This window comes from Convolutriloba macropyga, chromosome 6, assembly GCF_964194025.1.
Source record: "Convolutriloba macropyga chromosome 6, txConMacr16.3, whole genome shotgun sequence".
Taxonomy (NCBI): Eukaryota; Metazoa; Xenacoelomorpha; order Acoela; family Convolutidae; genus Convolutriloba; species Convolutriloba macropyga.
In genome coordinates, this window is record NC_134473.1 from 11,022,198 (window position 1) to 11,035,162 (window position 12,965).

A 12,965-nucleotide genomic window follows, 5' to 3' on the forward strand; every position below is an offset into this window, starting at 1 on the left:
CCTGTCAAGATCTTGATAGGCAAAAACTTTCCTTAAACACCTTGGTAAGATCTTAATAAAGAATTCTGGCGCAATTTTCCAATTTTTTGCGCAGAAAAAAAATAGTTTAGGAAGCCAGTACATTTTTGAGCATCGATACATTACCTTTGTATTGAATTTTAGTGAGGCACCAGCAATGCTCTTGTGCCACAAATCCTACAGATACTAATGACTCTTCAATGACTGGAGGCACGGAATCTGTGGAGGGGCCTGCAATGGTACCACCATCCACATTCGATTACAAGGAACTCAAAAACGAGGAAGCTATCAGCGTCTAATAACAACTTACAGTCTATATGCATATATATATATATATATATATATATATATAATATATATATATATATATATATATATATATATATCTATAGCGTTAGCTTCTGTACTCTTTGGATAAATAAACAGCTCATTCGCAAAATTAACAAGAAAAAGATATAATGAACAATAACATGCCTTTTATCACAAATTTTAATACCATTTGCTCGCAGCTAGTGTTATACCCAGACATTTCCATGATATTATCTCGCAAGTGTCGATACATGTAGTAATGAAACGTGCAAGTTCTTGAAAGATAATTATTTACAAACTTACTTAACATGACTTCATTGAGGTAATGGCTATTAGTAAGCTGTCTAAAGATCGAAAAGTCATAATTAAGAAACTTACAAGATTTTGCATGATAACTAAATTTTATTCTCGCACATTAGTTAGATTTCAGAGATTTATTTTGCTTCTTGGCCTTGTACAGCCAGAAATCTCTCAACTCAATAAAAATTTCTTGCTTCAAAAGTTCTTCAAACATAGCAGACTTTCGATAAACAAGAACAAATTGATTGGGTTATCTATTTACATTCAGTTGAAACTTTATAAGCGTCATGAAAAAACATCTTCGACAATTTAAATTTCCCTCAAACGTCGTTTGAAGCAATTATTGTAAACGTGTTTTTACGCAACATTTTTGCTGACCCGTTTTTACGCTTTTCTGCTATATCATAACTTATTTTCAAGTCAGTTTTGATTTCTTAATCTTCAGCGGTCTCATTTGCTCTTGTTCCGAAGTAAATTTGTTGCACAAAAAATAAGATTATGCGAGATCGAGACTGAAAGCAGTTATAGATGAAAATGTCAAGATAACAGACTCCCATCATGGTCATTGCTCTGGTGTTTATTGGACTCTGGAACAGAAAGTGTTCATATCGGAAAGAATTGAGGTGAAAAATTTAACTTCGCTAGGTTTTAAACGGCAATTTTATTACTGGCCTTCATAAATGAAATGAAAAAGGTAGAATTGGTAAATATGTTTTGTTATAAACTAAATAAGAACCCAATTTTACTTAAATAAACATCATAGTGATTTGAGGCCCTCCCAAAGTGAAGATGACCTAAATCTACAAGACTCTAGGTTAGGTATACAGCTATTGTTCGAGATCTAGGTGTTCAGATCTTTAATGAGAGTCTAAAATAGATTTAAACCTGGTAATATCGACAAGTGCAATAAATTTCTTAAATTAAAGTGTACGTGTTGGCGTAAATTTGTATTGTATGTTTTGTTGATGTCATTGGTGTTTCAAGTTTGCGTTTCTGGTTTTTAGCAGGTTTGCTACGGCGATTCGTAAACTTGAAAGATTTCAAGACCGAGCTGTTCCGTAAAATTTCAATAAACAACAAAACGTTATCTCAACGCGCTACAAATTCTTGCTATGTTGCCAATCTCTTATCAGAGGACTCAATGTGGTATCAGATTTGCATACATTTCTAGATGTAGGCTTCCATTTTTTAGTGAGGTGTTAGAAAATTGTTTACAAATGCGTTTAGGAGAAGCCAAGTAAGTTATATCAAACGAAATAGTCCCTATAGTAGCACAAAAGTATATGAAAATTTAAGGCAATGTAAACACAATTCGATGACAATCAAATCCTGCCAATTAACGTTCAAGTACTGTAGAAAAGATTTGCGGTAGTGGGCGTTTTTATATGTACTAAGTTTTGGCTAGTAAGGACAAGTTGCTATAATGCGTTCAGGATAATTTTTTGATCTCTAATTTCTGGTAATGTTTGAACGAAATCGGACAAAGTAAACTAACATAGAAGAAGTGCCGATCCACACCAGTTGTAATCAGATCAACTGGTGTCGCGCGCGGGAAAAACCCTTCACCGTTTCAAATAGACTGCGTACAGTCCGGAAAGTGTGATGGGAACCCTATCCATTGTATGCATGGTCATATTAGCGAACTACCTACGGTCCGGAAATCTGATCAGAACCCTACCCAGAATTTGGATAGTCTTCTCGTTGGTATAGAGCCTGGTTAGTTTCATGGTACGATCTGGATAGTCTGAATAGTGCACTGAATAGGATACAGTATGTACAGAAGCCATGTACAGAAGAAAAACAACTGTTTTTGTTCAAACTGATGCATCAATATGCTAATGACGCCTTTCTCCTTCTAGTAGGATACGATGTTGTTTTTACTGATGAAAATTGAGTGCGCATCTCCAGCGACTGAATTGTGAGAGTTTTTCAAAGAAATAGTACCCAATTTCTCGAAACAACACGACAAAATTTGATTTCAGACAAGCGATATATTATGTTTTGGGGTGCAGTGAAATCAGATGGACAAAAATGCTTGTTGGGCGTCCAAAAAGCCAAGCAATGTCGGTTAATCGAAACTTCATATAATCGCAAAGAAGAAATGCATTTTCCGGACCTCATTTTTCAACAAAACGATGCTTCTGTTTACCAATTCAAGCTGATCCGCCATGTTTTTCAGAAAAACGATTGGGTAGGTACTAGAAGGGCCGGCATATAGTCCCGATCTGAACTTAATTGAAAAATTATGAGCTGCACAGGATAATCTGTAGGTCTATTCAGAATTGAGAAATTATAAACAATTTTGAATCGGCGATTACTGAAACAGACAGTTTTTTTGGCGATAATTTAGATGAAAAAGTGTCTTAAATTTGGAACTTAATTGACGCAGATATCATGTGAATTTTCTGGACGTTAAAGTTTCTAGGTGTAATTACTCTATTGTTTGATTTTTGTAATGCTTTGTAAACAACCTTCAATTGTACGTAGCTTTTTGGTACCGTAGTGTATAATGGTACTTCAGCTAAACCGATACAAGGTTATGGAAGTTATTGATACTTTTTTGACTGCCAAGAGTTCTGAGGAAATCGAAAAGCAAATTTTTTCAAAACAGTCTTTTTGAACAGTAGATGCAAGCTCAAAACAAAAGCTCAAATACGAATATCTCATCTTTAGTTTAAAAATTTGCTTTGACAATGTGATCACCCAACGAAAAATCAGAGAGCAGATCTTAGCAGTGACTTTTACAACTCTCCAACTAAAATTGAATGCTTGGCAATGCTCTTACTGCTTTCTATATGGTTTTAATTCAATTCTCAAATAGACTTTCTAGCACACACTGCTTCCTAACTAAATGCGGATCAATTCTGCTCCCACATGTTCAATCTAAAAGATGTAAAGTAATCAAGGATGAAAACTCTAACAGATATGGAATAGAAACAATTTGATTTAAATGGTTATATTGAGCTATATTGATATAGTTGTGATAAAACTATAATGTGATAAAGTTAAAACGGGATTCCATTTCCATTCAAACATTTATTCTTTTTGGTCCTAATGATCTCAGTTTTTTTGCGAATTTTTTCTATTTTTTCGGTGAAAGTTTTTATACGGCTCCACTCTATACAGCTGCACCAAACTTTTATTGAACTTAAGGTCTCCGAAGATAACGATTTTAATATGAAGTCGAGTAACCAGCAAAACGCAATAGTTCTTGTTCTTTCCATTTTTTAATTAGTTCATTAAAAATAACTTTTTCGACTTGACTTTTCTGACAGTTTTTCAAACCGACCTTTTATAATTATCGAGGAGATTTTTTTCTTTTATTCAGATCGTCCTCAATCCAATCAATTGAGCTTGAAATCGTATCTTATCCTTGAACAAGTGCTGTCATTCTTAGCTCTGGTGGGCAAGGACCGATGCCTGACAGACGATTTTATATTCTGGACATCTTCTTTTAGAATATAAGGATCTAAAGCAAAAAAAGCATAATTTGTTTCCAAATTCTGCGTCCCGCGCATTTCAGTCTCAGGAGCGCGCATGGCCTCCTAGTAAAAAATTTTCGCCTGAAAAAGAATCTGATATCAATTTCAATTTTTTGAGTGGCAGCGTCCTTTACAATAATGCTAATTTCGTTTGTGTTACAGAAGAATCGAATGCTGATAAACAAATTGGCGCAACTAGAGACAGTGATATTCTAATGTGAATGAGAAAAAAAGAACTGGAAACAAAAAGACGTCTTTCGTAAAATTGATGGAAAAAATCAAATTGGTTCACATCAAGCCTATCAAGAGTTTGATCTTAAACATTGGCGTAGTATAGTTATTTTTACTCTTTACAAAATATCAAAGGCTCTATTACCATGAAACATAAGTTAGCTGTTTAATACGAGATTGTTTACCTCATGTGCCTGTAACAGGAGCAAAAAGCAACCAAATTTTTTGTATCACAATTTCCGTTAGTTGTTTGAAAGATTTTTTACACAACCTTCAGCCAATAACCTACCAGTAATCGGACTTAATCTTATGCTAATAGTTGATATATTTTTTTATTAGTATTATGGGAATGACAATCAATTGTGTTTTCTAGAAGGAAAGCAATAAAAAAAACCAACGTTAATCAGATGCTGAGAGTTCTGTTGCATGCGAGAGAAACACGCTGAGCAAAAAAGACAGTAATGATATGCAAGAACTTCAACGAGCTCATCCTACTTTCTAATAAATTTGTTAAGAGACAAATGGGACCTATTCTAAAATCTAAAGGACATTGAATGAGGAGCCAATTAAAATGATGAATTGAATATTGAAGTCAATAAGAATTTGGAAGAACAACGGAAAACGTTAAAAACCTAATATTACAGTCCAGAACATGATGTCAAAAAGCTGGCAAGCTAACAGAGAACTCTAGTGGGTATATCAAGAATTTGTGAATAATTTGACGTTCATTGTACAATCACTGGATGTAGATTCTTTACAGTGAATGAAAAAACATAGCAGAGCAAGTCCTAACCTACAACTCGAAGAGTTTTGTTGTCTAAACAAAAAAAACTAGACCTAAAATGGACTATGAATGGATTGAGAAAACCACTTTGAATAAATCTGATAAACAAAAACAATCCAAAAAGAAGTACAAATCGATGTCAAAATGCCTCATGTGAGCAAAAAACCACTAGCAAGAAAGGGAAATTTGGTTCAAACAAAAAAATTAGGTCTAGAATGAACCATGAATACATTGGTAGAAAATGATATTTGGTTCAAACAAAAAAACTAGGCCTAGAATGAACCATGAATGCATTGGGAAACCCATTTAGAAAAAAATCTGATCCAAAAAATTAAAAAACAGTAAAATCAAAGTGAAATTGCTTCTTGTGAACAAAAAACCAGTAGCGAAAAAGCGAATTTTTGTTCAAGCACCATTTTCCACTTTGCTTTAAAATTTGAGTGAAAAATTTAACGCCACTAAACCATTTGCTTTTTAGCTCCACTTCCTGTTTGAGCGTGATCAAAATCAATTCTCCAATTTGACTTTAAAATCATGAAAATGTGTGAACAGATCTTAAAAAAAAGACAGCACCCAAAACAAACCGAATTGTTTGAATTATAGAAAGACAGTGCAATAATTTTCAAATTTAATTACGAACGGAGTGGACAAATATCCCGTTTCTTCCTCGCAATTTCTTATCTTCAAAAGCCAATAAAATTTAAGCAAGAATAGTATTCAAAGGAGCGAAACAAAACAAAAAATTGTTTGTAAATCGCAGAATATAAAAAATGGGGAGTTTCGAAAAATTTACATATCACAGCGGGAAAAAACGCTTCAAAAATATCAAAACTATGATAGGATAGAAGCTAATCAAACAGAGGAATGGTAACTAAAAAACCTTATGCGCAGCTCAGGATCGAAATAGTATTCTTTATAGAGTAGAAATTCCAGTTTTACAACCTTTTAATTTTTATTCGATATCGGAGTGCCATACTGTTTTTAAAGACCCAAGACTCAAAACAATTGTAATTGAAACATGCAGAATCAATTTTAGCATTGTGAATTTGAAAAAAACTCTCTGAATGAAAACCCGTATTGATGGGGTTACCTATCAACTTTTCTGTATCGATTGCATTTGGGGGGGATCACTTGAAATTGGCAAAATTTCTTTCGTATCGAAAGATTCAGACAAACGCCAATGCTCAATTATTTATACAGTTTTGTGTTTCATTGGTCAACTGAATTTCCCCCACTCAGCTGATTAACGACCACTCTGTTGCTCTGTAATGTAATTGTAACGGGAAGAGCGCTGTAAACAGTGCCCGGGTCGAGGTTTTTGGGCGAACTTTTCTATGAAATGCGGTAAGTAGGATTAATGCGGTAAGAAAAATAATTCAACGCGTTTCACCGCTTTTCTTAGGAAAATTCACCGCGAAATTCACCGCATTTGTTTACTGAATCTACTTTAAATTTAAAAGAAATATCATAAAAGTACGTGACGGATGGCGCAGTGGAATAAGAAGTTGTAGACATGCAGTAGGTGAAAGATTCGAACCCCGGCTCGGAAATTTGATTTAGTAAGAACTCCGTTGAATGCGGTGAAAATAAATGATTCACCGCGATTCATCGGATTCAACGGGAAAAAAATGTAGGAGATACGAGGTAAAAATTATTTATTTTTATCGCATTTCACCGCATTTCTTACAAAAAATCACCGCCAAACTTCAACCCCGGTGGCATGTTTAGAGGTACAAAATTTTAACAGAGAAATGTCAAGAATAACGCAAAAAAACTGTGTTTCCATCTTGGTCGTCTAAAGTGATTTCACAACAAATGGAAAAATTGAAGTCACTGAAATGAATCTGTAAGCGTTAAATATTTTTGTTTCCGAGAAAAAATTTTTTTCAAAAAGTGATATTACCTTAAGACAAAATAACCAGACGCTCTGCCGGACTGTACAGTGTATGAAGCAGATGCTTAACCGCCAGCCTCAAAGTCAACAAGAAGATCACGTCACGAAGAAAACAACCAAACTCTCCCAAACACAAAATTCCTCAAAACCCATACTGACAAAAGCAAAACTTGCATCTCTTGTGGAAAAAAGTCATTCCAACAAGCCATCAACAAAGACCAAACAGCACGGAGCCCAAACGTACCCTAGGTTACCCCTAGATAGAAAACCCACATTGTTCACAAAACTTTGTCTCCTGCCAGTTTCATGACCCCGAGTCACAACCCAATCATCAGTGATATCAAAGGGAGCCCAATAAAACGGAACCCACGAAAGGCGGAAGCAGTCCCCAAAGTAAAAAAAAATCCGTGTGGAGAATATACTCAAAACTCTGCCAAACAGCCCCAACCCGCTACGTTGTCAAAAGTTAACGACAAAGTGACAATTGTCGATCTAGTCAAATCTACATGTATTTCGTCCCCAGAAGCAAGACAATCGTTGCCTGACATAAACGTCAATACACGTGACTCCACCAAAACTTGTATCTCCTTGTCATCTGATACCGAATCACTTCACACGGCATCAATGCCCAACCACAATTTGGGAAAGGGGAAGTAACCAAGCTGCAACCACTGTTACCGAAGATGGTCCATCAGAAACGGAACCAGGAATAGAAAGACGAAAGATTTCCCATAAGCCCGAAAACCTTCTATAGGGGGTATGTGGTGACCCACATTATTTTTAACGCTCTTATCCTATAAAACTACTATACGCCTATTAACTCAAAGTTGCGTCGGGTTGAAATGCCTGTGTGAGCTAGCTAACACATTAGTTTTTGCGGAGTCCACGTTTTGAGTTAACCAGAAGATTATATAATAAATAGCAATTGTTGGAGAACAATACATTTTGTTTTTTTTTCTTAGTTCATTTATCTAGTTTAAATTAGAGGTGTTATAAAAAATAAAGATTTTGTCCTCGCTTTTTCTCAGTTTTGTTTTCGACCCATTGATGCCGCTTCAAATTTTTATGTTTATGGTGATTCGATTTCTAACTTTCCTATTGGCAGGGAACTACGAGACTTAATTGTTCTTAGTAAAAGTGAACCTCTGTTGATTCTAGTTTTTTACGAACTGTTTAAGTCTTTATTTTTGAAAGAGTTTACACGTTGTTAGATTGTCAACTGTATGGTGAGCACCGAGCTCAACAAGTAACCAAGAACTCGAAAGTATTATTATAAACACTTAAAAACTTCATCTGTTGCTATATATATTCCATCGTTGCCTGTAAATATGTACGTTGAGCTTTGCGCAGTTATTGTTAACTGGTTGAACCAGCTAATTTTTGCACGCTCCGATCGGAGCACTATAAAAAGGCGCACATCGTGTCTAGAAAGTGAAAAGTAAAGTCGCATTGAGTTCAGTTTTTTCTTACTCGCGCTAGTCTTTTACAGTCACTCTCAGCTATTCTTGATTATTATTTCGTCGGCAGTTTCCCGACACAATACGGCGCAGCCAGCACCAGTACCACTACTACGATCCCCGGTAGGCATCCTCATCTTCTGGGGCAGCGGGAGGGATCCCCCCCAACGAATGGCCCACATGGGCTTCAACACTCAAACTGGTCATCATGGCCAAAGACTCCATCAACGTAGTCTCCCTTTTCAGACAAAAACCCGAGGCAAAACACGTTTTCTACCCAGCAGATCCCACCTGCGAACCCGCTGCAACACTGAATAAAACACAAGCGCAGCACTGTGAGAGAGACCTAAGAAATAATAAACGCAAAGTAGACTGGGAAAAAGTGTGTAAGGGCATAGAGTTCAAGTTTCCAACTCTATGAAGTCAACTGAATCCCCTGGAGTGACGCAGATACCAAAGTGAAAACCTTCATTTATCTCAGTCTAAAAACAGAAGGCCTAAGGATCTATCACCAGTAGTGCTTACCCCACTCAGTAATCGATAATATCTCTGCCATTGAGCTCGAACGCAAGCTATCCCTTTCCTTCATCCGCCCTAGAAACGCAACATACGACCCCTTCCTCCTGTTTAAATGTAAACAGAAAAAAACGAGACATTGGAAAATTTCCACTGTCGCCTCAATGCCCTCGCCTCGGAGCAAAGTGCCGGCTGGGAAAAGCAGAATACGACATCAGTAGGAACATATTCATAGCCTTCATGTCAAATTCTGACATCCAGAGGGAACTCCTAATGGAAACCAGCACCCCTTTAAAAGTCCTCCAACTCGCGGTAGACCGCAAATGGGGACAAGAGAATCAAAAGGCAATCAATGTCCAACTAAATCGCTACCCACTCCTCTTCAACAACCTAGTATCCCTCATCCAACAGAACCGGACACCCCAATGGAACCCACGAAAAAACACGCCCCTACGGAGACAACAACTACAACGACCGTCCACTCCTTCGAACTTATGCAAAAGAAGTGGGTACAATTCAACCCCGAACAACTCCAAATCTGCCCTGCCAAAAACGTCCACTGTAACCTCTGTAAAAAGATCGGACACTAAAGTAAAATGTGCCGATCTGCAAAACTTCTTGGGCAAAGCCAACAAATATCACCCCAGCAAAACATATCATAGGCCCGTAGAGTATGAAACGTTAGAGAAAACAAGTACCCACTCATCATTCGCCCCAGAACACGACACTCACAGGGAGTCCTCCCACGAATAAATCAACACATAAAACACATATTATATGCAGGAAATCTTTGATAACTGGAACAGCGTCATATTTGTCAAATCCAAGCAACTAAAAAACGAGCACCTTAAAAAAGTTTTCTCCCAAACCAACTGGCGAAATCTGGATCCAAACAACATCCAATCAAACAAAGATTGACTGGGTAGCGGACACAGGCAGCCCCAGAAGCCCAAGATGAAGCCGAACAAATTCTTTGAAATTGCAAAAACTCCACGTGTGTAACACCCGAGAAGTGTTCCCCACGTTACAGATGTTTCAACAATCTGCAAATTCCAATACTAGGCGCTATACAACTTGACCTAAAACCAGGAGACTGGAATGCAACCCAACGCCAAGTTATGAACGTACACTTTATTCATTCAAACACTCTCATTGAACTTTGTATAATTGAAAAGACACCCATCTATGCACCAGACTAGATAGTTCCAAAAACCACATTGCCAAGTTCACTATCAAACCGAACACACAACCTTCACAACACAAAGGACGTAGAGTAACCCTACATTTAGCAGACAAAGTCGACAAAGAAAGGCATTTCCTCGACACTAAACAGATCATCAAATTAGATAAGTGGTCCGACAATGTCTTCATAAGCCCGGCTGTCATTACAGTAAAACATGACAAATCCATAAAAATTGCCCTAGATTCAAAACCTCTAAACAACTCGATAGAAAATAACAAAAATCAATTGCAGTCAATAGACAACCTAATGGACTCGTTTGCAAAGTACATTTCAGGCAACAAAAACTCCCGGGAAATTTCCTGTTCACTAAAAGAGACTTGAATTTCGCATACAACCAGATCCCTATCTACGCGGAAATCAGAAAACATTGCAACTTTATAATCATTGGGGTAAAATCCACGGGAACATACCAATTCTTAAACGGGTTCCACAAACTCGCCGATATGCCCGCCACTTTTCAAAAAACGCTAGACAAAAAACTCGAAAACAACCACAACAAATTTAATTTCAAAGACAACAAATTATTTATCACAAAAGGATTGCCCACAGACCGTGAGTCAGACATAGATAAAGTCCTAACACGTCTAGACAAAGAAAACCTTGCTATAAAAATCAAGAAATGTGAACTCGCGCAACCCAACATCACATGGTTAGGCTATAACACAACCCAAACGGAGATCAACTTAACCGTGAAAAAAAACGGACTCCATTGTGAATTCAAAGCCGCCCAACACACTAAAACAGCTCCGATCACTAATGGGCTCAGTACATTAATTATTTAAATTCACCCCGAATCTTGACAGCTTACCTGACACAATTCGGCCACTCCTTAAAAAGGAAAACATAACAAACAACAAAATAAAAAGGAATGACTCCCACAAAAAGGGAGTCCTAGAACAACAATACCCAAAAGGGTGGTCTCCTATTGCCCATGATAGTCCCTTCCTTAACGAAGCAGAGTTAAAAAAAAACAGCACAAACGAACTAGAGCTACTCTCTGTACTATGTGCTAGGGAACAATTCAAAAACTACCTATTAAGCTCCACATTCGAATTAATACCAAACCATTCAGCACTTCTATAGGCACTAAAATCAATAGGATAGCAAATCCCGCCAAAGCAAACTCACTATAAGGGTAGACAGACTCTCGCCATATACATTTTCTATACACCATTTAACTGGTAGAGAAATAGGATTCACAGATTAGATTTGCAGAAATCCTCATCTAAAACCTCCCTAGTTAATACTTACGATGAACTTTTTGTCGTAAATGGAACTAAAGAGTTCACATCCACTCTCCTCAACGAAGAAAATGAATACGAATATTCAACCAATCAAAGCGCTCCATTCGGAGTCACGCTCAACCAAATTGACACAATACAGCAAAACAAGCTAAGGCAGATTAAAACGAACACTTTTTGTCCTTTTTTTAATCCATTAGAGTCGCCTTCCATTTCTCGATCTGTCTCTTTTCAACATTCTAACACACTTAACAAAATCAACGTAATTACTCTTAACAACCCCAACAAAAATACATTTGTCAACCCCATCATTAAAAAAAAGAGACCCAAACCGTGCTAAAACAATGAAACCAACTGACCTAAAAACCCTCTACTCAACTACTGCCCCTATATCTGTTGCCACCCAATCTGACCAGACTCCTCCAACTTCAAACTTAGGCCTAGGCTGCTCCCCAATAGATAATTCGCAAAACGCACCCTTATTTGAATTCGAAAACGAAAACCCCCAAGACCTCCGCCGTAGTCTCTCCCGCGTATTTGATGATGATTTCCTCGCGAAGCAACCCTCAAAGACAAAAACCTTCAGGCAATTATCAAATTAGTTAAAACACACAATTGGGAAGAGCTTAAGCAATTACCAAAGTATTACTATAATTTGCGAAACGACTTAGCCGTTGCCCCATCGGGCTGTCCTATTTATGATGGAAAGCTGGTCATCCCTTACCAATTACAAAACCTAGTAATCAACGCAGTCCACCGCACCCAGCAGGGCCAAGTGGGGATGATTCGCATCGCCAACCTCATATGGATCCCCCAGGTTCACCGCACCATAGCACTCAGGGTTGAAATTGTAGAAATGCCTTGATCAAGGTAAGAACATAAAATCTCTAACACCAATAGATAAACTAGGCACCCTCGCTACTAAACGAGCCAAACCAGGAAATACAACTAGTTTTTGCCGGCCCTATCTCGGACTCTTCAAACCCTAACACCAAGCAAAATATCTTAGTCTCTGGGGACCGCTTTTCAAGATACCTGGAAGCATTGGTACACACTAAATGCGGAACACAAACAGCAATAGAGTTCCTAAATCAATACTGTTCCTTCCACGGTATTCCGCGTTCGATGCAACCAAGCCCAGGCTTTCAAATCAAGGGCTTTTGAAATTTTCTATAATGATAAAAACATCAAATTATCATTCTCTCCTACGCATGACCACAGGGCCTCAGGAATGGTTGAACTCCTAATCCAAACACTAAAAAGACTACTCGCTTCAATGAACCTTGACCCCATTTAAAATAACACAACATTGGCTGAAAAAATAGCGAAAATTATAGAATCCCTTAAACTAATTCGCAACCGGATAACAATTATTTCCTGTTCGGAGCAAACTTCGGCCAACCTCGTAATACCGAACTCTCACATGTACTAATCAAACCTAAAAGCAGTAAACTATTATACAATAAAAGAAAATAATTTTACTTGGACAA

General features: G+C 37.4%; 2 protein-coding genes across 3 annotated transcripts in view; both read left to right on the forward strand.

Annotated features, from left to right (window-relative positions):
- LOC142340756 (uncharacterized) overlaps positions 1 to 327 on the forward strand; it is a 12,266-nt gene extending 11,939 nt beyond the window's left edge. The window contains exon 5 of the mRNA XM_075391461.1: positions 163 to 327. Within this exon, the coding sequence (XP_075247576.1) occupies positions 163 to 317 (155 nt within the window). The 3' untranslated portion in view covers positions 318 to 327. The remainder of the gene's footprint in view (positions 1 to 162) is intronic.
- LOC142341478 (uncharacterized) overlaps positions 1 to 12,965 on the forward strand; it is a 357,626-nt gene that overhangs the window by 137,815 nt on the left and 206,846 nt on the right. The gene's annotated exons all lie outside the window — the stretch shown is intronic.